This window comes from Xyrauchen texanus, chromosome 6 (genome assembly GCF_025860055.1).
Source record: "Xyrauchen texanus isolate HMW12.3.18 chromosome 6, RBS_HiC_50CHRs, whole genome shotgun sequence".
Classification (NCBI taxonomy): domain Eukaryota; kingdom Metazoa; phylum Chordata; class Actinopteri; order Cypriniformes; family Catostomidae; genus Xyrauchen; species Xyrauchen texanus.
In genome coordinates, this window is record NC_068281.1 from 28,715,950 (window position 1) to 28,741,671 (window position 25,722).

At 37.1% G+C, this 25,722-nt stretch overlaps 3 protein-coding genes across 11 annotated transcripts in view; all 3 read right to left on the reverse strand.

Moving 5' to 3' along the window:
- The window catches only part of LOC127645199 (histone deacetylase complex subunit SAP130-like), a 40,671-nt gene extending 39,552 nt beyond the window's left edge, over window positions 1–1,119 (reverse strand). Inside the window, exon 1 of one of the 4 annotated variants that reach the window (XM_052128737.1) lies at window positions 1,038–1,119. The gene's annotated coding sequence lies outside the window, so the exon portion shown is untranslated. The remainder of the gene's footprint in view (window positions 1–1,037) is intronic. The other 3 variants (XM_052128736.1, XM_052128738.1, XM_052128739.1) reach the window with 3 other exon arrangements.
- Window positions 1,120–5,286: 4,167 nt separating this feature from the next.
- LOC127645052 (protein ENL-like) lies at window positions 5,287–18,812 on the reverse strand. Of its 4 annotated transcripts, none has more exons than XM_052128572.1 (12): window positions 18,719–18,812; window positions 17,299–17,479; window positions 14,945–15,027; window positions 13,838–13,981; window positions 13,578–13,703; window positions 10,716–11,324; window positions 10,128–10,209; window positions 9,928–10,036; window positions 9,074–9,173; window positions 7,723–7,788; window positions 7,547–7,618; window positions 5,287–7,427 (listed from the first exon to the last, which is right to left on the reverse strand). In XM_052128572.1, exons 1-12 carry the CDS (start codon window positions 18,728–18,730, stop codon window positions 7,299–7,301), a joined length of 1,713 nt encoding a protein of 570 aa, XP_051984532.1. In that variant the 5' UTR covers window positions 18,731–18,812; the 3' UTR covers window positions 5,287–7,298. The 4 variants fall into 4 exon arrangements, with proteins under 4 accessions (XP_051984532.1, XP_051984530.1, XP_051984531.1 ...); XM_052128570.1 differs by having other exon boundaries at window positions 7,714–7,788; XM_052128571.1 differs by having other exon boundaries at window positions 10,128–10,212.
- Window positions 18,813–19,077: 265 nt separating this feature from the next.
- On the reverse strand, window positions 19,078–24,862 carry LOC127644502 (zinc finger protein 414-like). Of its 3 annotated transcripts, XR_007970670.1 has the most exons (8): window positions 24,813–24,862; window positions 24,375–24,437; window positions 24,149–24,259; window positions 23,872–23,977; window positions 21,848–22,398; window positions 20,870–20,940; window positions 20,135–20,284; window positions 19,078–19,877 (listed from the first exon to the last, which is right to left on the reverse strand). XR_007970670.1 is itself a non-coding variant. In XM_052127685.1 (7 exons), the coding sequence occupies exons 2-7, from the start codon at window positions 24,379–24,381 to the stop codon at window positions 19,801–19,803; spliced, it is 1,002 nt and encodes a 333-aa protein (XP_051983645.1). In that variant the 5' UTR covers window positions 24,382–24,437; window positions 24,813–24,862; the 3' UTR covers window positions 19,078–19,800. The 3 variants fall into 3 exon arrangements, 2 of the variants coding, with proteins under 2 accessions (XP_051983645.1, XP_051983646.1); XM_052127685.1 differs by lacking the exon at window positions 20,870–20,940; XM_052127686.1 differs by lacking the exon at window positions 20,870–20,940 and having other exon boundaries at window positions 24,757–24,860.
- Window positions 24,863–25,722: the final 860 nt, after the last annotated feature.

The following is a 25,722-nucleotide window of genomic DNA, read 5'->3' on the forward strand; positions in this document are numbered from 1 at the left end:
TGTGGATTTCGCCCGCTAACTCTCTTGAAAGTGCTCGTCGCGTCTTTACAGCCCGCCATACTGTTTGTTTTGTTGCCACACAACCACTCGCGCATGCGTACAAAGATGTCAACAAGGATCCTCCTATAGCTTGCATGCATTATATTATGAACCAGCAGCTAATGATAAGATAATCAGCCACAATATAATTCCGCTAAACACAATATGTGGCAGCGATGCCCACTCCCGACAGTGATATCTAATTTAAACATGTCTGCCAAGGCGAACTAACTTTCATTTTGAACCATATATGATGTCAATGTCATCTCAGAGCACAGTGAATGCATTGTATCTGCCCTAGTGGTTTTTATTTCTGAGCGCTGTTGATTTACATACTTTAATGGTTGTCAAGGCAATGGGACGCTATAGCTAGCAGCTTTCGACACAAGCATTGCCATTGAAGATACATAAATTTTTTTCCTCCAAGTGTTTTACGGAAACCACTGATTATAAAACACTTACAATCAGATTTACTGATTATACAAGTTTTAACAGGTTTTCTTTTGGGTACATTTTGTGTGACTTTGGCATGGCAGTCCAAGGGGCAAATCTTGACTTCAAGCATATTTTTATTTGGGGAGAATTGTGACTAGCTAGTTGTGACATTTAATATGCAATGTTTTGTGTAGTTTTACCGTTTTTATTAAAAACAAAAAGCATTAAACAAACGTTGCAAGTCTGCTACGCTGGGTCTCAGAGGGTTAATACTCACCCTGCTGATCCGCTAAAATCACGCCTGTAGTCCGTTTTCCGCAGTGGATTTATATTTAACCATATGGCCGCTATCTGATATAATAAATATCGTGTTTTTAGACACCAAAACAGCACCCGTAGCTTGTAATTTAAAGATCTCTTGAGCCACTGAGGATCTCACAATGACACAAGACATAATCTCAGACGCAGAATTAAGACCATTATATAGATTAAGAAAAGTGTGTGCACTGAATACGTGATTTTAATAACACCCCTGTATTTACAGATGCAAATCGCAGATTTACCGTAATCACGACGCCATCCGTTCCGTATCCCTGGCAAAACGACCATCGGCATCAACGGGACTCTGGCTTCAGTGGGTCTTCTTTTTCTTTTAGTGTTTTTGGTGGCTCGCAAACAACTTTTAAAGTTGCATACCGCCTCCTACTGTACAAGAGTGTGTATCACCATGTCACTTAACTCCTATTCTATATTCTATTATTCAATCTTGTGAATTTTAAAAAGGTAAAAAAGTGCCTTCCTGATCTATCTTAACCCTTCTTCCTCTCCTTCTGTTCCCAATACCTCTTTTAGATCCCACGCCCGTCCTGTTTCTCTTTGTCATGTAAGTTTCTTACAATCTGTCAGATTCATATATGGAACAATGCATGATGACATGATCTACATTATCTTTATCTCCACAGTTAGCACACTTATTATTCCCTAGAACAGCCAACATACTATTTAATCCTGAGTGATCTAATCTGAGTCTTGTTATTATTATTTCCTCTCTTCTGTTCTTTTCTTTATAGATCTTTATTGTAACTGATTTTTTAATTGTATAATGTCTCCTTCCTTTCAGATCTTCATCCCACTTTTCCTGCCAAATCTACTTTTATTCTTAATCAGGCCTTTTCCTTCTCCTTTTCCTAATGTAATTGATATTGCAATTTTATTTTGTAAGGCTTTTTCTGCAAGCAATTCAGCAACCTCGTTTGTGTACATGACCTGGCACCCAAAAAAAACTGCACATCCATAACATCTCTATGGATCCTAAACAAATTTTTAAATAGTTCTATGATAAGATCTTCTCTATAACTTTTCCTCGATTGGATGCTTACCAAACCAGCGATTGAATCAGAGCATATTACCACCCTGTGCGGTTTAACCTCTTCAATCCATTGTAACCCTATTATGACTGCCACTAATTCTGCTGTGTACACTGATAATAATCAGAAAGTCTTTTAGCTATGGATATTTTAAAACTCAGGAATACCGATTCCTACACTCCCTTGCTTATACTTTGACCCTTCTTTGTAAATTTTAAGGTATTTTAAATACTTATTTCTTACATATAAACTTTCTTTTTTACCCACTTCATTAATTTGACATTCTTTTTTCTTCTCATATATTCTGTTGCTGGATAAAGCCATGGTGGAATATTACTAATTGGGAAAGTCCTAGTGTACTAGACTCCAACCCATAGCTCTTCTTTTTAATGTCCATCCAAATCAAAATTTCTCTTTAATTTGTCATATCCCCAACAGTTCTGAATTGTAATTTTTGTGGGGTTTTCCTCTCAATATCATTTTAACCTAATCCAGTATATAAGTGATATTGTTTCTCTTCTAACTCCAATGGTATTTCACCTGCTTCTATTAGAACAGCATTAATGGGGGTTGACTTTATGGCTCCAATACAGAGCCGTAGAGCTCTATACTGTAATCTGTCTATATTTAGTAGTATTGTCTTAGCTGCTACTCCATAGACTATATACATCCATATTCAATTGTTGATCTCTTAATAGATCTGTATATACCAATTAATGACTGCTTATCCTCCCCCCAAATGTAATGTAAATGTATTACTTTCTTGCATTTTGATTTTAGATGTTTAATATGTGCTTTCCATGTGAATTTATCATCTAGCCATAGTCCTAAGTACTTAAACTCAGACTGAGACACCCTCTCCATTGGCTTCCCATATAGTGTCAGCTTCTCAACATCAATCTTTTGCTTATTTGTAAATATCATATAGCAGGATTTACTCATTGACAGCTTGTACTGATTACACTACCCTGTGATCGATTTCAATGCCCTTAGACACTTCCTCCCCAACCTTGACTTTAATTTTCCTGTCTGATAAAAAGTCTAGTATCCAATTAATCTCCCTCCCATGCCCATATTACTTAATTTAATGAGCAACCCTTCCCTCTACATGGAATCGTATGCCTTTTCAATGTCAAAATAGACTATTGCCATTAACTCTTTCATTTTCATAGCCTTTTCCACTTCCTTACTCGAACAAGAGCGTCAGTTGTGGATCTTCCTTTTCTAAATCCAAACAGAAACTTACATAATAATCCTCTCTGTTCTAGAACATATATGTTATTCTATTTATTATTATTTTTTCCATCAATTTACATAAGGTCAACGCTATGGGCCTGTAATTTCCCGGATTAGCAGGATATTTCCCTGGTTTATTGAATGGTAATATTATCGCCTCTTTCCACATGTTCGGTAAAAACTCCTTCCCTACAGCTTCAGTGTGATTCACCTCGTTTGCGGTGCATCAACTGGGGATGTGCGCGTGAATATTTTTACTTTCATTTTCATCAGATTCGTTCAATGTGAATTGCCAAGGAGCAAAGACGTTTTGCACATTATATAAAATGTTGGTATAATTATTAAACCGAGTATTTTACTCTCATCGATATCTGATCTGTCCTTTAAACGTTTCACAGGGTAACATCTTGCCCATGTTCACGTGGAACATTGATTTAAATGGGAACTGGCGATTACACTTGTCAGAGCAATACATCGCATGCGGAAGTCTTTAATCTGCAACAATAAATCATCATATGCTTATGTGTCAATAATACACTTTCAGTTGCTTTTATTTCATTATAATGCTGGTGAACTAATAGTTTGAGTAACTTTCTCCATTAAATTAAAGTGAATACGTAAATAGTTGGGATATTGGTCCAATGATAAATCACACAAAATAAACAAAGTAACCAAAGCGACCCCGGGTTCAGATCCCGATCAATTAGGGCAAATTTGAAAATCATTATGTTTCTGAAGAACTTTCTCATTGTACCATTTATTCTTACCCACTGTAATGAAAGATCATCTTTTGGCAGTGTCATGGGCAGTCATACGACATCGACATGCACATAACCTTTGAAAAGTAAAAGATGCTATTATAACAATTTAAATAAAAATATAGATATTCACAGGGAATTGTACCCAGGTCTGTATGCATGATTAGCAAACACACTACCCCTAAACCAACAGACCTTCTATGTGAAACAGCAATATTTTTTATCAACTTTATCAAGATAGTTTTTTTCCCTATAAATACAATTTAAGAATATAGGCCTATTGTTGAGATATAAGCATATGATGCTTTAGTGTTGCAAATTAAAGACTTCCACGTGCGATGTGTTGCTCTGACAAGTGTAATCGCCAGTTTCCATTCAAACCAATGTCTCGCGTTAACGTGGGCAACCAGATGCTACCCTTTGGAACCATGTTAAAATCGTTAAAAACGATGTAAAATTAATTGGAACAGACACCGATCATACAAAGTGGGTTAATAATGATACCAAACGTTTTTATGACGTGATGTTTATGAACGCATTTTTTTGGCTCCTTGCCAATTCACATTAAACGAATAAGCTGAAAATGCAAGTAAAAATGATCCCGTTGATCCATAACACAGGTCCACAACACTTCAAAATTAAAGCCCTCGGATTTTAATGAGCCGTGCCTGAATATGTGTAACTCAGGCATTTACACATTTATAGATGTGATGAACAACCTAAGCAAATTGTTTGATATTAAACAACTTGTGATGACCCCAAAGTTTGCAACTGCATAACTCTTCTGCTTGATATCACAGCTTTAGGGGTTGCAGGCTATACTGCAGGGTAATGTAAAAAGGCATGGTCACTCATCTATACACACATACTGATGTAAACTATATTGTGAATTAGCTTTAATGGTAACACAATTTCTTAGTATACAAACCTACACTGTATGGTCTATAATGTAAAATGTTAATTACATAAATACTGTAAATTTAGCCATTCTGTTTTTAACATTCAATATTGATATGCTACTTCTAATGGTAGAGTCAAGGACAGCAAAGAGACTTGAAGTGTGTATTTCAAGAGCTTCACGCTGCATGATATTCAGTATTTGCAATAGTCAATTATCAGCTATGCCAGCTATATGCTCATCAATGTCTGATTTTTGAAATGACTTATTAATTATATGGGTTTATGATACACAAATCCTGTTCAATGCAATTTACCCATGATATAACATTTACCTGCCACAAATGTTTAGCTGAAAACATTGTTTAATTTATAACCATACATTACTTAGAATCAAAAGGTAAACTGGCAACTGACAATAAAGAATAACATGTCAAGCAGTTATGCTTTTTTAAAAGCAATTCCATCAGACAATATGTATCTGACACAAATACATTTTTCTCTTGTATATAATACTTCAGGTTGACAGAGAATAATTACCCCCAATTGCACCATTGGAAAACAGACAAAAACTTCCCCCTTCATTATGTGTGCATATTCTCTCAAGTGACTGAATCATCAATATGACTTCAATAGATGCATTTAAAAAATTGACAAAAATCTGTAAATTTTTGCAAGTAAAAAAAGAGAGAGAAAATAATCATAAATATAGTTATCAGATAATTACGAAGCACTGAAGTGACCAGAAAAAAAGTGCAGTTACTTAAATAAACTAGAACCTTAAATGCTTAACAAATTGTTGCTGACCATCAAGAAACAAATGGGAATTAAGACCTTTCTAAAATCAAACATGCAAAACGGATCTCTCGTAATCTGTTCTCTCTGGACAGGTGTTGAAAAGGGCTTCGAATGTCAATTTCAGGCATTTCTAAGTCGAGAGACTCACTAACAATTATGATTAACTAGGGATGTCCCGATACCATTTTTTTCTGAATTTCATATCAACAGTTTATTTCAATTTTATCATCAAAATGGTGTTTAAATAAATTCATCAATTAAAAATGTAATCAAATGAAAGTATAACAATTCATTTTCAACATAATATTGTATTATTTTTATTAAATTAAGTGCTTTACTACAGAACCTCACAGCACAATCCAAAATACAACATTGGATTTATTTTTGTGAAATGAAGTGCTGCATCACAGATTAAATATAATACAATTACTTTTGATTTATTATTATTATTATTAGTAGTAGTAGTAGTAGGAGGAGGAGGAGTAGTAGTATTACAGTGAATAATACATAAATATACAGTAGTGATCTATTTCTGTCATATTTTTCCCCTTTAAATTGAGCTTTTATTTTGAAGTATTTTTGTGTTGTTATGATGGTAGCTTCTCAAATCAGAAAAGCTGGTCACTAGGTGACTCAAAGTGATTATTAATCTGCGAAAGGCAGCTATTTAATTGAATAAATATGTAGTCTGTATGTGCCTCATGCTACAAAGTGAATTAGCCCTCTGCTTGCTGTCATCTGTTACAAACAGTGTGCGCAATGCTCATGATGCCATTTTCTATGTCTGAGCTAAGGAGCTCTAGAAGTGATAAGCACTTTGTGTATTTATGTTTGCACAACAACGGCTCGGCACATTCACAAGCATTCACATTTGAAGCACGCACCACATGAAAACGATATATTTAGATCATTAAATCGCAGCTATTGCGATTAAGTAATCTCACTAGGACATAGCATGATTATAATTTGTGCTGAATGTTTATGTAATGACATTCATACGTCAGGCGGTATCGGTTTCTGGTATCAGAGCATTTATTTGAACATGAGTACAAGTACACAAGTGCGGAATCGGTCCCTATTCCGATACCTGTATCGGTATCGGGACATCCCTATAATTAACATGATATTTAAAAAAAGGCACTACAAAGGCATATAGTTTTTCCCCATTAGCTGATCTGTGGGAGCATCTATCACCAAAAGCTTGAGAGTATGTACTTATTCCAACACATGGGGCTACAAGGCTATGTGGATATAAACAGTATACCAATGACGTTTGATCTTGTTGGGCTTCTTCCACTGAACCACACTGTGCTGAGTGGTTTACATACATGGAGCAGAGGAGTAACAGGTTAGTGAAGGGACAGTCCTTCAGACATTGCATAAGAAGGCCCTTCCAGGCACGAGCAAGGGATCCATTACACTGGTGTTATAGCTTCGGTGCAAAACCAGTCTTCAAATGTACCTACGTGTAATAAGGTATCCCATCCATGGTGCCAATGGCGAGATCTTTCTCATTTTGGACAGTATTGTGCCAACAGTCTGTTTCTTTAAGTTTAGTGCAATAAGCAGTGCTGTTTTTATATTCAATAAACCCTGAATACCGCCCCTTTATGTCCCTGGTCCTTTTGTTTGCTTTTTTCAGTACAGTATAAAGTTTTTATTTGTATTGTTTCCTGTGCATTTATATGTTGCTTTCAATATATTTCCCTCTTCCCCCAGTAAGTTTGGAAGCCTTTCTCTCACTGACTGACGAAGACCTATCCTTGTGTCACGTAGACGTGGCTTCCAGGTAGCTCTGAAGTTTACGTACTGTTGACTCATCCAAGGAAAACAGGTCAAAGTCAAAGGTTGTATTGGTGATATTGAAATGGCCAGTCTTTTCTATAAGGTTTACGATCTAAAAGACATACAAACACAACTGTATATGTCAATCAAAAAGTGAGTGACCAACAGCAGTCACAACTTAGGTGTCATGAGCCACACATGAACACAGAAAACATATTTTCTTGTATATACCTGCTGTAAAATATTTCTCTCTCTCAGAGCCATCAGCCTGCGGTGAAGGTCAACAAGCTCCTCTGTATAAGCCTGGAATGAGATCATTCATTAAGAACCTCTATTGCAGCTTGATGTACAATAAAATCAATTTGTTTGCTACTAATGAGAATGATTCAGTTATTTACCCTTCCTACCTTGTCGTATCCCCTCTTCAGCATCTTCTCACGGGTGCAAGAGTCTGGGCTCTTTTTCCCTAACATCTGACAAATGATACAATCTGATCTTTAAGATGTATAATAAAATAAACATAGTACAGGGCTAGTCAACTGGTGGCCGGCGGGCCAAATCCGGTACTCCAACAATCTTTGTCTGGCCCTCCAACTGATTATTGATAAAATTGCCTCACCATCTGATATACCAGAGCACTTTCTATGCAAAACTCAGTATTCGTAGATTTGAGCCTCAGCATTCAGCGGTAAGTTTAACAAGGCTCAATGGTGCATGCAACAGCATTCAGCCGTTATCAGTTGTCCAGACCGGAGTGCATGTTTAAGCTTTTCTGGCAATAGTTTAGTTACACTGCTTTGCTAAACATGGAATGCACCGTTTAGGTGAGCATTTGATTGCATATTTATATAAATTGCTTAGATGTGTGGAGTGCGGTCAAATCTACATATGAAAACAAATTAGCACTGCGGTTGTGACAGAAATGTTGTCATCTTAGTCAACAAAAGAGAAATCGATGATGAAAACTGAACATTTAAAAAAATGCACTGAAAAGATTGCTTTTATTCAATATTCTTGACGTGTCATACTGGCGTGCGTCATCTGTTCAGGGTCTGTAGGACTCATAAAAAAAGTGATAACGTGAAACTGAACCTGCAAATATCCTTATTATATTTGGTTTTATACAGCTGTGAGTCAGCCATCTCAATCACCAACAGAATCAACACAGCTTGTACTTCTTTTGCCAGTGATTATCTGCACAAATATCTGGCTCCTGCACTGGCTATTCTGTGCAAATTCACAATATAAAGACATTTTTTTTCCTCACTGAATAATATGATACTTTATAGAGGAAATTGAAGAATATCTATTTTTTTTTAATCATTTATTTATTTAATTTAATAAATTAAATGTATTGAATTTAAATGCATTCTAAAGTAAACATGATGTTATATACAGTGTACATTATTTTCATTTGTGGGTTGCTATAGTGAGAGGGCTTTTAGCAGACCATATTTGTTTTTCAGCCAGATTTTATGAAGGAATTTATGGCCAGACAAATATAATTCAATATACAGTATACCCTATGACTATATTCATATGAATAAATGCACAGTATTAAGGGTGTTTTTTTAAGTAACATATTACTTGCGATGAAAGTGCTAGCTAAGATGAACACTGAAAAACAAATTGGCCCCCGGCAAGTTTTCATCTGGATAATCTGGCCAACACAAGAAAGTAGATGAAGAGCCCTGACATGGTGCCTAGGTTTCAATTGAACAGTTTGACATTTTGACATTGTAGTCACATGTCACTTACCTTGAGGTTTGCTGAGCTGAGTTTGGGTGGAGGTGAAGGGGCTTCTTGGCTGGGAGGACGAGACTCCTCATTTCCATCACTCTCACTATCCATGCTTAATCTGAAAACAGAAAAAAAGTCAAATGTAAGATTCTAAATAACTGTGGTGATGCTAAAAAAAATTTAAGAGTTTTGAAAATTAAAAGAGTAACATTAAATGTATTCTACCCAAAAATGAAAATTCTGTTTTAATTTACTCACCCTCATGTTTTTCCAAACCCATATGGCTTTCTTTCTTCAGTGGAACACAAAAAGAGATGTTAAGCAGAATGTCAGGGGCTGACAGCCTTAGTCACCATTTACTTACAATGAATGAAAAGAGATGCAATGAAAGTCAAAGGTGACTGTCAGTCCCTAACATTTACCCTTTTGTGTTTCATGGAAGAAAAAAAAGGCATATGTGTTTCGAACAACACAAGGGTGAATGATGACAGAATTTGTATTTGGGGGTGAACTACCCCTATAATGTTGTGTATTAATGTGCACAGTATTACTTACAAACAGTATGGATAAAATATTTTTTGTCTGCAGTCTGCACTAACATTTGAGTTTCATTGCAAATGTTCTCCTTTGTAAAATCAAATGAGGCAACCAGGAAGACAGAGTTGAGGATGCCATATGATGTACACAGGACAAACAAATCTGTAAACATTTCAATGAAATCACCAAACATCTAAAGATCACCTCTTGAACAACATAGTGTCGATTCTCAAAAGATTTGTCCTTTTTTATATAATCTAATAAGAATTTTAGTAAACATTTTCATCACCCAAACAAAATCAAATTGGACTGAGTTATAAGTGTATGGCACAGACCGAAAGTCCTGATTGGTTGGAGTTGTCTTCATGGGCATCTCAACCTCTGAGCTGCTGTCATCATCAGATCCTTCAGAGTGCATATCCTCTACCATAGTACGGAGCGTCCCTGGATACAGTTATCACAGTAATCCCCAAATTGATTGATGCAAGAAACTATTGAGCATAAAATTCAGTTTATGTTTAAACTCCTCAAATACCTTGGCCTTGTTTCTGGGAGGGCTCAAAGTCAGAGTCAGAGCTGGAACTGGAGCTGGAACTAGATGGACTGGATGGAGCCGACTGCTTCAAAAATAGATATATAGATATAAATATTGATTACTCAAAAACAAACAGCATCCTTGAGCTTTAAATTTCTTGGGGAACTCTTATTTTGACACCGTAATACATGTAATTTGAATAAATGGTATTTTGATCAAATACATGCAAATTTCTCTAAGTAAAAAATTTCAAATATGCACCAAATGATTACTGACACTGTTTACATAAATGTATATGGATGAAACTACAGTAATTTTGATAGCGCGTGAATCAGCATTATTCCACAAACATTTATGTAATTTCATGAAAACAAGTCCAGGTCACATTTCATCCCAAAAGAAATATTTTGCATTAAGACAATGAAGCCTTTTTGCATTATTTTCAAGATATTTAAGCACATATTCCCATTAAATTGTCATTACCATAATGTACCTGGAAGTTTTACTGTTTACACTGTTTTGTGAGATTCACTCAAATACTGTAAATTAAAGCCATGCTTTGCTGATGGAACTACAGTCTACATATACCTCAGATTTTGAAGAGGCTTCATCCTCAGAGTTGGACTCATCAGAGTCTGGCTGCCTTTTCACTTCTTGCGCCTCTGGTTTCATCTTGGGCCAGTGGCCTTTATCTTTAGAAGTTTTTTTCTCTGGGTAATTAGAGGGTGTTGTTGAGGTGATACGGGGGGAATTACTGTTGTAGACCCCACTGGCAGGCGCCTTCATACCCTCTGAGCCCACCCTCTTCTGTTTCTTGGTGCTTAGCTTCGGAGAGTCGGTGGTGGATGCGGGCCGCTTGCTTGGGGTTCTAGTGTCCATCTGACTCCCTCCGCCCGTTACTGCTCCTCCAACTTTTGGAGACATCCCATCCATCTTGGACTCTCTTACTGTTAGTTTAGGCTCTTTGAAGGCTGCTTTGGGCACAGTTTTCCCCTCATCTTTTCCTCTGCCCTCTGGGGCTTTCTTTGAAACAGAGGATTGAGTTTGGTCTCGGTTGGACTTGCTGCCCTCACGGTCGCTCTCTTTGGATGTAGCCTTGCTCTCAGAGTCCTTTCGTGTGCGCTCTCGATGCTCTTTGGTTGCCTTATGGGCTTTGAGCACTTTGCTGTTTCCACTTCCTCCATCTTTACTGGCTTCCTACAAACAAATATTGGTAGATTTTTAAAAGAATGATTTTTGACAATGCACAGTCCTCTATCAACAAAACATTCAAGATCTTTCTTTGTTTCTGTAATTCTAAAGTTTTTGGTGCCAAGAACATCTAAATTTGATGATGCTCTTGCAAGGGACCCCCTGTGTGCTAAAACTAGTAAACGTGATATGGTGAAGAGTTTTTGTTTGCAAAATTAAATAATTGGCTTTTATATTGCACTTAAGCCAAAATAAAATTGTTAAAATATTATATGGAAAATAATTACTTTTTATTAAGTTGACAGTGTATCTTTCTTGTGCTTGAGTAATGTATAAACCCAAAGACACCAGGTTAAAAACCCCTGCTTTAGGCTACATTTCTAGCCCCCTACCCCCTAAAAAAAACAATCAAAGCAATAAATCATCCATTTAATACAAAAACATCCTTGAAAAGTCATCTTTTTAATAACAGTATATGTTAATGTGATTTTGTTTTATTTTATTTATATCTCACACCACTGCAATACATCTGAAAAGGTTTCATCTGGTTTCCACACCTTTATACTGTATATCAATGAATTTCCATTCATTTGTAATTTCTGAATAAGGATTTATTAAATCATTTTAAAGAGATTGCAGGGCAGATTTCAATATGTCATGCACCAATCCTTGGAATTCAATTATACAAATGTGTCAAAAAAGAATCAAACAAAAAAACACCCAGAGCCTCTGAAGAAGACACATTTTTGTACCACATAGGAAATGCTTATTAGCTAGTTTTGGGTCCCACAGGTGGTTACAGACAGACTGAAATAATAAGCATAAATTACAGAGCATATCTACTTAAATGTATTCACAATAGAAAATGTCATGACTTTAATTTCCATGAAATTAATTCCCAATTTTAAAATGAAAATGCTATTCCAGACTTATCATGACCATGGGAAACCTGCTTCATGTTGAATAAATTTGAAAAGGAGTGATTCATTTAAAAGAATAAGATATTTAATTGCCTTCATCCATCTTGAATATTTAAATGACACAATGAAGCCACAGGCATGTCTCCAGATCTGTTTAGCTGCATACCAAAGAGACATCTGTAGAGTCTTCATTCAGTCTTACATAATTCAAAGGATGACACAGATGCTAAAATACACAACCCATTTACAGCTCATAAACAATCTGGGCAAACATAAACATAGCAGTTTTGCTTATATTCTGTATTTTCAATTGAAGAACGTCGCAGTATCAAGCCTTTCAGTAAGGTGTTGCAGAAGTCGCATCTGAAGTGGCATTTAGCTGTATTTACACAGACTGTTTAATGCTGCTAAACAATAGGCATAAATGCATTTACACAGCAGTTACAAATGCATAAATTAAGTTATGAGATTAATGTATTAAATATAAAATTATGAAAAGAGAAAAATTATTGAAAATATGTAGTTATACTTTTAAATGTGAAATATATGCTCTATCATGACAACAACAAAATTTAAGGCTGCACTGATTGGCTATATTTGATTTACACATAGCCAAAGCAGCATCAGAACTGCCTTTGATACTACAGGCCGAGGTGGGACAGAGCAGGCATAATTTAGTCTGGCTTTAATGTGGCAATGCATCTTTACACAGAATTTTGAGCAAGCACAGAGCAGGCTTAAATCAGCTGTGTAAAGATGCCAATAGCTAATTGTGGCAGGGCGGAGGGCAGAGGGCTAATCAAGCCTCCGAGAGGGATAAAGTCTGACTGCGGAGGATGGTGCGGGAGAGAGAGTTTGTTTAAGGACATGTCCGTCATGTGTGTGTGTTTGCCTTTTGTTTGAGTTACTCATTAAAATATTATTTATATCTTAAAGCCGGTTCTCACCTTCTCCTTTCCATTGAACTGCGTTACACTAATAATTTTTTTTAATGATTTTTAAGAACTTAAAGGGATATTTCACCTAAAAAATAAGCTGTCATAATTTACAAATCCTTATGTTGTTCCAAACCTGTATGACTTTCTTTATTTCTAAACACAACAGGAGTTGTTAGGCAGAATGTTAGTCTTGGTCAACATTAATTTTTTTATCTCCATAAAATGAAAGTGAATGCGGCTAACACTGTCTGACATCTTTTCGTTTTTTGTGAACGATCACATATCTTTTGAAATAAATATGAAAAAAAAAAAAAAACGTCAGTTGAAAATGGTGAGGTGATTGTGTTGCCACCACAGTGGAAGAACTTTTGTATAAAAAATAAATAAAAGTATTTACTAACCTTTACTGCATGGGAGGACTTGATCTTCTTGGGGTCAGAGAAGGCGGATAGTGGAATAGTTGGCAGCATTGGATAATCTGGACTGGGCTTTGGCATTATCTCTGCTCCCTCAGGAACAACTATAACCTGAGAAGAGAATAACACCCCAACAGAAAGAAAAGAAAGAGAGATAGTGAGTGGGTGGGTGGGTGAGAGACTGTATGTTTGAAAGAGCTGATTACAGCCATACACGCAAAGCAAAGACAAACAGTCACACTCACCCCACCAGCCTTGACCAGTTTACGTCGAAACTCATGTGTGGGGTTGTTAAACGTGAGCTTCTCGCACCGCAGATGATTGACTGGTGGGTTGCCTTCCAGGTTCAAGAAAAGGTCATAATTAAAACACACCTTTTTAGGTTCCTCCTGTGATAGAACAGATAAGCATGTTCAGGCATTTTAGATGTAAAATCGAGGTAAACAGGGTTCCCACACCTTTGGAGTAACACATTTTTCCATGAATACTCAGTTGTTTATAATTACTGGATAATATTTTTTTTTAAATCATATTATAGAAATGGCACTCACAAAGAGCAATGGGATATTTAACTGACAAAAATATAATATAAAACATAATATATATATATATATATATATATATATATATATTCACTAGCCATTTCTATGACTTTCAATTTTAAGACTTTGAAATACTGATTTTAAAATTTACTGATATTTCCAGGTTTTCTATGACTGTGGGAACCCTTTGTAAAACATTCCTCAAAAATCTATTCTGGTGACAAAAGTATGAACGGCCAAATCAAAACCCACACCACATCTATAAAAACATGAGCAGTGTGTGAATCATTTACCGTATAGTAAGGTCACAGTACAGTCTTTGGTAAATTAAGTTTGAGAAAAGAAGATAGAAAATGGCAACACCACAAATATTCAAATAAGCATTCTAGGTAAGTAAAAACACAAAATGAAAATGATTAGACATACAACAAAGTCTTAAAGTGCAATATACTGTAAATTAATATACTCTTACCACTATTGCCCCTACTAAGGTCCCTGTAGTGCAACAGCTGCATATAAATTCTGTTTGTGTGTCGGTAAAATCTGTTAGCCACCTCATGCACACACTCCTATTTTTAACATGACCTTTAACCTATACCGAATTGCTTAACTCTTCATCGCAAAATTTTTCCGATACTAGCTACAGTTTACAAACTCCTGCCTAAATTATCACTGCTAGGGCATTTTCCTCACACACGTCTAACAAAATCATGCAAAAGCGGAGCATTCTGGCCATTCTTTTCATGTATTTTGTCAAAGACATACAAATGCAGATACTGGTGTGGATATGTAGCTTAGAGATGTTCTTACCTTGTTTTTGAAGTAAACCTCTATGGGCATGAGGAAGCCAGCATAGCCTGACTCTTCAACTTTATATGGAGGCTCTTTACAAACTGCAATGGAGGAAAAAAGCATTTCATGGACTACATGTGCAGACAGACACGAGGCAAAAAGTATAGCACAGCATATTAAGTCTACACTGAAACAGTGGCGTTAAACTAAAATATATTATCTACATGGATAAGCTACATACCGGTTTCACACAGGCTACAATTATTACTGGTATAATTACTATTTAATCACTGGTATTTCTACCCCAGAATTTCCTAAACAATACGACCCCCATCCTTCATTGTCACTATATCAGTGTTAGAGCCATGTCGGACCATTCAAACAAACAGAGCAATGTTTTTAAAGAGCCACAGTCTTTACACTTTTCAGGAAAATCAACCTACAAATGGCTTTCTATAGTTGCCTGCATATTAAATTAGGATTGGAGAAAGTTCAGTGTCAAGAAATATCCATCCATCTTCTATAGCCACATGTGCTATGCAGGGTCACGAGTAGTGCTGGGGCATATACCAGCTGTCTTGGGCCAAAGGGCAGGGAAATACCCTGGACAGCAACACATTCACACAGGGCAATTTAACCTGAATGTCTTTTTGGTCTGTGGGGGCAAACTACAGCACCCAGAGGAAACCCACATGACCAAGGGGAGAATTCAAACTCCACACAGGACTTGAGAATTCAAACTCCTGGTAGAGTTGAGCCAAGACTTGAACCCAGGACCTTCTTGCTGGGAGGAAACAGTGCTACCCACTGAGCCATGCCACCCCACATCAAGAAAAAGTTCAACCAAAAATGCAAAAGAATGGTGACCAAAATGTGATGCTAAAAAAAGCACATAAAAGCAGAATAAAAGTAATCCATCCGACTCCAGCTGTTAAATCCATGTCTTCAAAAGCGATCCAATTGGTTTTGAGTGGGAACAGACCAAAATGTATCTCCTTTTTCACTGTACATCTTGCCATTGCACAATATTTAAGCACAATCATGATTTCAAGCTTGATTACACTTCCTAGTGCTTGATGAATGCACAGAGCGCTAGATGGCACTAGGAATTGTAACTGAGCATGAAATCATGATCTCCAAAAAAACCAGGGTTGCTGTAGAGTTTTTATTCCAATTTAAGACTTTTTAAGACCTGAACAAATACAAATAATACTGTATGCCCATACCAAAACAAACCCACACAATCTCAAAATACATCATGTATCTTACTTAAACAGGCAGAGGCACACATTCAACATGGCCTTAACATTGCTTATCAGTACAACAGGGTAGGATAGCAAGCTTAAAATACTCAAAACAGGATTCCCACATATATATCACATTAAAATTGGTTTAAGTACCATTATATAAATAAATACAAATTAAGAGTCTGCCAATAGTAGCCTATATTACATGGTTTTAGTATTTCCTTCCTGCATATACTCACAAGCCCCTGTGTGCTTGGAGAAAATACAACAGTGCCACATTTTCACTTTGAAGGACACAGCGCATTAATTTATTTAATTGAATCATATTCTTTTGAAGTTTGATAATCACATTAGGTCATATGACAATACCGGTATTTCCGCCCCAATATTAAGACCTCTTTAAATAAAAATTAAGACTTTTGTTGTATCATTTAAGACTTTTTAAGAGTTTTTAAGGATCTGGGGGAGCCCTGACTACTGATATCAAGATTTATAGTGAAAAAGGAACTACATTTTGGTCTGTTCTCACCAAAAACAGATTGGATCGCTTCAGAAGACATGGATTAAACCACTGGAGTCTTATGGCTCACTTTTATGCTGCCTTTATATGCTTTTTGGAGCTTCAAAGTTCTGGTCACCATTCACTTGCATTGTATGAACCTACAGAGAAGAAAGAAGAAAGTCATACACATCTAGAATCGCATGAGGGTGAGAAAATTATGAAAGAATTTCCTTTTTTTTTTTTTAGAACTATCCCTTTAACACTGGAGAAATAACGGACCTACAGCTTTACCATCCCCTTTTAATAATTTCTTTCTAGTGGCATAATTCCTGTACAATTACTGGTATTTTAAGGTCTTCAGACCTTAACATGCTGTAACTACAGAAACTATATTAGTTTGGGCTTAGGGCATTAAAATGTTAATCATTTGGATAGATAAAATACAATACTGGGAATATCCTTCACAGCAGAATAAGATAGGTGCGAATCCCCTTAAGGTGTTTTCAGTGATACAAAGTCCTATCTAAACGCTATCCTTTAATTCAGATCAGAAGGGACTTAAACCTATATGACAGCAAGTACAAGGTTACATTGTTACAAGGTTCACCCAAAATATAACCTGCCTCTTTTAGGTTTTGGGAAGCTGTCGTGAAGGCGGAAGACAACTCTCTCCACAAAGTGCTGGATGTCACATGTCTCTGGGCCTCGAACAAACACCATCCAGTCGTGTGTGAAGCCCTCGGTGGTGACCTTCTTCCTTAACTGGGCTCTGTGCCCTAGCTCCAGTTTCACCTGCACAGTGCACTGCAACAACAGTCATCCATTAGTCTGTCAGTTGTGGATAAGATACGACTACAACATCAGATTTGATCAGTCATAAACTGTGACCTCTATTCAGTGAAATGGAAAAACTGCTGGTTTGTCTCAGTGATCGCAATATTTAATCAGTGAGTGACGTGCATACAACGGGTGTAACAAAACACAGGACTAAAAAGGAGCTCTTGAGGAGACCATGGCCAACTTCTTGTCAGTTTTACCATTTATTTCTGCAAGAAATCAAACTCGCTTCGTTTTCTTTGACATGTTATGTTTCTGTAATGTGTGCGATGGTTTATTGTTTACAGCTGTTTTGCTATGGACACAAAACTACTGATAGACTTGTATGTGTTAGGTCCATGGTCAATATACTCCCTGCCAACGATGATTGAGGTTGTGTTCTATGTGCAAACAAGAGCCTAAAGCATTTTCCACAGTGCATGAATAATACAAAACTAAAATAAGAAGTGCATCAAAACCTGTAACACTATGTCAAAAAAATTACTGGAAAGTGTGTAGCTACATCAGGCTGTGCTATTATCAAACTTTAAAGCCATAAAGCATTATTTTGCTTGAGAACACCCTTACTCCCTTGTTAAACTTTCTTTAATAATGTATTGATTCACTTCCTGGGTAACACAGATGATTTAACACCCTTAACGAGGGCACTTGCATCCTCTCACTCAATGTTTGGAATCTAAGCTTGGCTATTGAATTATACAACCCAACATCACACTTTCACCCTCCAATGAAATGGAAGAATATTTAAGATAGTTGGCAGCTTCAAAGGCTAAATAGCAATCTACATAGACGGCATGTTTGGGGCCATGGTGGGCGCAGGCAAACGTGCTCACTCTACTTCCTAGGTAGGCAGCACTCTAGGTTTTGAGACACTAGTTAGCTGGACACCATGTATGTGCTGGAACTCAAGAGTCTATCTGTCTTATATATCAAAGCCTGGTATTTAGATAAGGCCATACAGATTTCTGTAAACACAACTTCGTCACACCTAATATTTACATAAAACACTGATGTAATTGCGCGGGTTTCCTGCTTTAAGCATCGCTGGCACACACGCAGGGTATAGCTGGCTAAGTTAGCACCCTTGGCAGTCATCATAGAAATGTTGGCCTGGCGACTATTAAAGATACATGCTTTAATAGTAATACAAAAATATCCATATTTTCCTTTATTAGCCTACTGTCAGTGTCATTAAAGGCTTATTACCATGTTTTCCATTGTTGCCTATGTTTCGGTTGTTCCGTTTATTTACAGAAGCGTTGAAGTAGATTGAGCGGACATCCTCGCTGATACACTGAAGGAGTGTGAAGGAAGAAACTGAAGCGTTTGAACAAATGGCCGCGACACGAAGTTTTTAAAATAAAAGCAGAATAGCTCATATCTACCTTTGTTTCTTTCCAACATCTTTTATCAGTTTAAATACAACGCAAATCACTGCAGTTTCTCACCCATTACTGTACATTTTACGGAGAGGTCTTCTTTCAGCCTTTTTCTCTATAGTAGTATAGGGAATCCCACCACAGAAAATGATTAAAGATATTACAATGAAAACTTGCACATCACAATTAACAAACAGGTTTTATTTAAAGGGGGCAGACACTACAGAAACTATTGGTCTTAATACAAATAGTTTGGCACCATTTCACACATTCACAAGTTTTCTTTTTGATACAATTTAGGAGGGGGGAGACCTGATAGCACACATAAATTACCCAGAAGTCTTTTTGATGTGTGTTTACATCTGGAAGATGTATTTTTTTTGTTTGCTCATCTGCAATAATGTCTATAAGACGTTTCCTCTCGGATGTCAATAAGACAAAGATGTCTTTGAGACATTTATGATTTAGAATGTTTGTAAATCTGATCTTTTTAAGATGTTTAGCAAATGTTGATTTATAATGTAATCCTTTCCAGATGAAACACTCTTAAACAGGCAGCTCTGAGATATACGTCTGCTATCTAGGAATACAAATGTCTACAACCTGCTCCAAAAAGATTAAAACAAAGACTGAATAAATACTGATATTAATTAAAATGCAATTCCACATTATTTTTTGAAAGACAAGCAAAACATATTGTCTGGGTTTGTGAATAGTTGACCCACAAACACATAGTGAAGACAGCACTTTTTTTTCCTACTTTTGTTTGAACAGTGATTATTGGACAGTTCCAGACCACAGATATGCTAGGAGACCAGTGAAATGAACATATCTCTGTTCATTCTCTCTGAATCAAAAGCTACAACAAATTTCCTTTGTCAATCAGTAAGTTTAGCATCTCATTTCACATTAAAGCTGTGTATACGTTGAGTTGTCTGAGTGTAGTGAAGTCTTAGCCATTAAGGAACTGGTGCCAACCTCTGTATCTGTAAAAATGCACAGAAGATTTAGTTTTAGTGAGCAGAAAGACACAATATACAGAATAAAATGTACATTCAATCACCAAACACTGCATGCCGAGAAGCATGAAAATGAAGACAGTGATACACCATAGCTAATGTGTATTTACTCTTTAAACTGCTGATGTAGAACTTTCTCTACTCCACAAAATAACAAAAACTGAATGGGCTTTAATTAATTCTGTGGATAATAATTAAGTGATCAAATTGTGAGGTAGCTATACCAGTATCATTGTTCACATTGCACCCCGAGTTCTTGTGCAGGTTGATGTGTGCCGTCATCTCCCCCCGGTCTGGGGTAGAGTGGCCACATTGAAGGCAACTGTATCGGCCTCTGGTGTGTTCCCATAGGATACGGAAGTTGAAAGACTGACCTGACAGATTTAATTTAGGCAGAGAGAACACAAAAAAATAAATGCAGAGAACAACATATCGCGGAAACAGATCCCTTCACCAGGAAGTAGCAGATAAATTCATGACTGACTTGAGCTGAAACCTTCTCACACACCCAAGAGCAATGTATCATTCACAGAAAGAGGAGCATATGCAATTAATCATCAAAACTGACCCAGTTTAGGCAGATGAACAGGAGCACAAAGGTGCTGATAGAAGCAAGCACTGTCAACCTATCCACATATGATCGAGGATACAGCACCATCTCTTATCAGAAATGACCACCTAAATTTAGCAATTGCTGATGGTGAGAAAAGTAATCTAATCCTATCCCTAAAAACAAACTCTCTGATGTGTTGTTACATTTGTTAGTGCAGGACCCGAATGTATGCATTTAGGATTGAATGGGAGTGACTGAGTTTGCACACCTGCATGACACACTCAGGGAAGACACTGAGCCCGGTTAGAGGTGGGAAGGGAAGGGGGATTTGCACCTAAAGCATAATTTGAGGGAAGGTCTGATTTTTCCCTGAAGCAAATGTGTGTGTGGATTCTCTGTGCCTCACCTGGACTTCATCTCTACTTAAACTCTGACTGCTCGGAGAGTTCCATCTGTGCAAAAGGGGCCCGGGCGGGTCTGGCAGGACAGTGCAACACGACAAAACACAGTTCACTCAAAGCAGCCATGGCCAAATTAACTTAACATTTCACTTTCAAAAGGACTCACACCTGTTGATGAGCAGGTTAGATCAGTTGAGCAAACTGGGAAATACATACGTGAACAGGCTCTACAATCTAGGGTGATTTAGAAAGAATAGTTCACCCAAAACTGAAAATTAATTTAGTCACCCTTATGCCATACCAGATGTGTTGCGTTCTTTCTTCTGCAGAGCATAACCAAAGAAGAATATCTTAGCTCTGTTGTTCCATTCAATGCAATGAATGGTCGACAGAAATTTTCAGCTCCAAAAAGCAAATAAATGCAGCATAAAAGTAATCCATTCGACTCCAGTGTTTAAATCCAAGTATTCTGGAGCGATATGCTATGTGTTGTAAAGATACAGATCAATACTTACAGGAAGTCCTTTTTTACTATGAATGGCCACTTTCAATTTCACATCGTCTTAATTTGTTTTTTGGTGATTCACATTTTTTCGATCGTATCGCCTACTTCTGGTCGGGGCTGGTCAAATGTGGAGATTTATTAAGGACTTAAATATTTATCTACTTTTCAACCACACCTATTATATCGCTTCATAAGACATGTATTTAAAGACCTTGTGAAATAAAAATGAAATTTTTGCTGCTTTTATTCCATATCTATTAGCATATGCTAGTGTTCTCCTAAAGGTTGAAAATGTTCATTTTCAGAAGATATAAGCATTTAAATTCTACAGTCTCGCTCTTCCGGCTAGAAAGACCAAGGCAAAATTTCAATATTTGGGTGAACTATCCATTTAAGGAACATTAAGATCAATGACACCTGTTGTAACTCAGCTTTCCTCACTTACAGAGGAAAGCTCTATAAGATAAGATCTATTCACCTTGGTTCTTCCTCCAGACTGCATTTGACCCTGGAGATAATGGCAGTGATGGTGAAGAGGGCAGACTTGGAGGACCAGACCTTGGAGACCGCTGCTGCTGTTGCTGCTGCTGTAGGCCTGGATCTGGCAGGAAGGCTGAGTTAACAGGAGACAGAGCGGGTGGATATGGACTGTATGGCGAATCTGCCTGATAGGGAAGATTTGGGGTTAAGGCAGGTTCTAGAGTGGCAAGGGGCAGAGTTGCAGGGCCTACAGAGGTGGCGTTCATGAAAACATTGTTTGCTGGAGACTGCTGGGTCACTGGTATGTTTGCGGTGGTTGGATATGGGGACAGAGAGGTCTTAGACTCCATCTCTTCTGCTCCATTTGTGTCCAAGAATGTTCCAGATTGCTCCATGTCACTAGTTATGAGTGGAACACCAGTGGGATCTGCATCAGGTGCCATTCCAGTCTCTATCTTTGCAGCCTTGTTCTTGGCAACCTTAGCACAGGTTTGCAGGTGTTTGAGAAGTGTACGGTAAGAACGCAGTTTGGCCTTGCAGCTTTCGCACCTAAAAGACAGAAAAAGATTGAAGGTTGTTTTTGCACTTAAACTATATTTCACCAAAAAATTAAAATGATCTCATCATTTACTCACCTTCATGCCATACTAGATCTGCATGACTTTCATATGCTAAACTTCAAATTAAGAATTTTAGAAGATTTTCTCAGCTCTTTTGGTCGATACAATGCAAATGAATGGGTCCCAACATTTTGACACTCCAAAAATCACATATAGGCATCACTAAAGTAATCAATTTATTAAAAAGACTTCAGAAGTCTTCAGAAGTGATATGATATGTGTGGGTGAGAAACAGATACATTTTTAAGACTTTTACTATAAATACTCCAACCTGCTCAATGTGCTCATTCAATCTCCACTTTAACTTTTTTCTTATTGTGTTTTTGGTGCTACACATTACCCCCTACTGGGCAGGGAGAAGAATTTCTACCAAAAAACTAACTTGGATCATTAAATATTGATCTGATACTCACCCAGACCTATCATATCACTTCTGAAGGCTTCTGATGTCTTTTTAATAAATTGATTACTTTAGTGATGCCTATATGTGATTTTTGGAGTGTCAAAATGTTACTAATAAAATAAATTGACATGGGAAAACTGTTAATAGGTTACTAAAACAGAACTGAATTTTAAGCTGATTTTTAAAGATATGTGGTCTGAGTCAGCTCCTTAAATAAAGGGGGAGATGGGGGGGGGGGGCTGAGTAGCTCAGCAAGAAAAGACGCTGACTACCACACCTGGAGTTGAAAGTTCGAATCCAGGTCATGCTGAGTGACTCCAGTCAGGCTTCCTAAGCAACCAATTGTCCCGGTTGCTAGGGTGGGGAGAGTCACGTTGGGTTAACCTCCTTGTGGTTCTCGCTCTTGGTGGGGCATGTGGCGAGTTGTGAGTGGATGCGGAGAATAGTTTGAGCCTTCACACGTGCAAGGTCTCCACACTAATGTGCTCAACAAGCCAACGTGATAAGATGCATGGATTGATGGTCTCAGAAGCAGAGGCAACTGAGATTCTTCCTCTGCCACATGGATTGAAGTGAGACATTACGTGACCATGAGGACCTAGAGTGCATTGGGAATTGCACATTCCAAATTGTGGAGAAAACGGGAAAAACTACCACAAAAAAGGGGGTAGACGGTTCCAGATAGGGAGATCTCTATGACCACGTCCACACCAATACGTTTTGTCAACAACTGTGGCACATCCCTACTTTAGAAAAAAAACCCACTTAAGTACCAGATACTATGGAAAATAATGACATTAGAAAACAGAATTTTCAGTCAGAAACATATTAGTGTGGATGTGGACTATGTGAAATTACAAATTGTCCCAAAGAGGTCCTAAAGAAAGTTCTCTGTATTATTTGATAATGAACAAAATGGCATGCAATACTTTCATGTAACAACAATGTACCCTCCTTTAAGAAAGAAAGTGGACTAAATGCAGAGCAAAATAAACTCACAGGAAATAATAATTTGGCTTATGGTGGTGCCTCATATGTTCCATGAGCTGCTGCATGTTGCTGAAGGAACCATCACATCCTATTGAAGAGCACAGAAAGGTTTTCCCTAAAGAAAAAAGGAGAATGCATTAGACACAAATTTTAGCAAGATGTACTCGGGAAACAACAAATAAAGATTAAAATCATCACTGTACAAATTAAGTAAAATTTAATGAATCTGTGCTAGTCTACGTTATACTAGGCACTGTTTAAATCTTGTGAGGAAATAATGCTTTACCAGGAAGAGACTGGGCAGTGTTCTTTTGATGGTCCTGCAGATGACTATTCAGTGCCTCTGAACTATTGTAGGTCCTCTTGCACGCGTAAAATGAACAGGACATCTGACAGCCTGATGTGGAGTATGGAATACCAACTGTACTTTAATATGGGCTTTAATATGCACAAACATTAAACAAGCCATTAAAAGCATCTATGGTCAAGCTTTGACACATTTACTGACATACCCTCCATGGCGAGTTGGGGTGGTTGGATGGATTATGTTTAAATGTCCCAGCCAGACCTGTAAACTAAGATATCATTTGATCTAGTTAGGACCATTTCGAATACATTAGATACAACATGATCTAATGCAATGCAAGTACTCAGCAGACTTCAAAATGGGAGTTTAACATGCATTTCATCAACAACAGTGTTTAGACAATAAGCAATCCAGTGACGTTATTGATTACAAACTAATATATAATTTCACTAATGTAAACGATAAATAGCCATCAGACGCACGAGCAAGCAGGGAACAACAAAAACATCACATCACATCTTAGAAGAAAACAAATGTATGTGAAAACATTTATTGTCCATGAACACGCTGGTGGTCATGACACTTACTACGGATGGATTCCTTGAAGTGTTCGATATTTTCTTTTATGAACAAATTAACTCACCAAACGAAAGCAATTATTAAGCTTCGTCGCACCCTGGCGACGTGCGAAACGCGACTACTGAAAATATCGCGATAACTCATGACGTACGACGTTCTCGCGCGTGTGGATGATGACAACGTTCGAGATGATTTCACTTTGTTTCTCATTGTTTCATTTTAAGTGCACACAAAGCACATTTAGATATTAGAAAACTAGAAACGTTTTGGAATGTTCCACTTGGTTTTAGCTGGATGTAGTTAATTTGTTATCTGTTCTTCTGTAACATTCCTTAAACCTTTTCACAGTCCACAGATTGTAAACACCCTACAAGGTGGAGTCAACTTTGACGTCTTTGCCACCAAAGTCCCCTTCACTAGAAAACAGACCACTTACTCTAATTATTGTAACACTTTTTTTTTGTTATTAATAAAAACAAAATCCATTTTTCTTAACCAGACCAACTTTTCGGACTTCTTGGAACAGTTACAAATGTGAGCCACACAGTATTAATCACAAAACTACTGTAAATGTATCAAATTGTATGATACAGACTAAAAAAAGAAAACGTTATACCTAATATTTTATTTTAACGTGGCAGTTACAAAAGTTATTCCCTGACATTACATGTAGGCAGTTGCATCTCCAATATATATATATATATATATATATATATATATATATATATATATATATATATAATATACAAAATAATTACAACCGCTTAATTGTCTCAATTTATCCACTGTCCAGCAGAAGGAGCTGTAAATAACGACATTGAACTTGCACAGCGCTTGTCCGGCTTTGTTAGGAACGAGATTACCCGCTCTGGGGATTTAAAAACCCAATACCATTTTAAGATTTTAATTCTGTGTCTCAAAGCAATTGCTTTGATTGGATATTCAGAATAGAGTGGGCGGAGTGTGGGATTGGA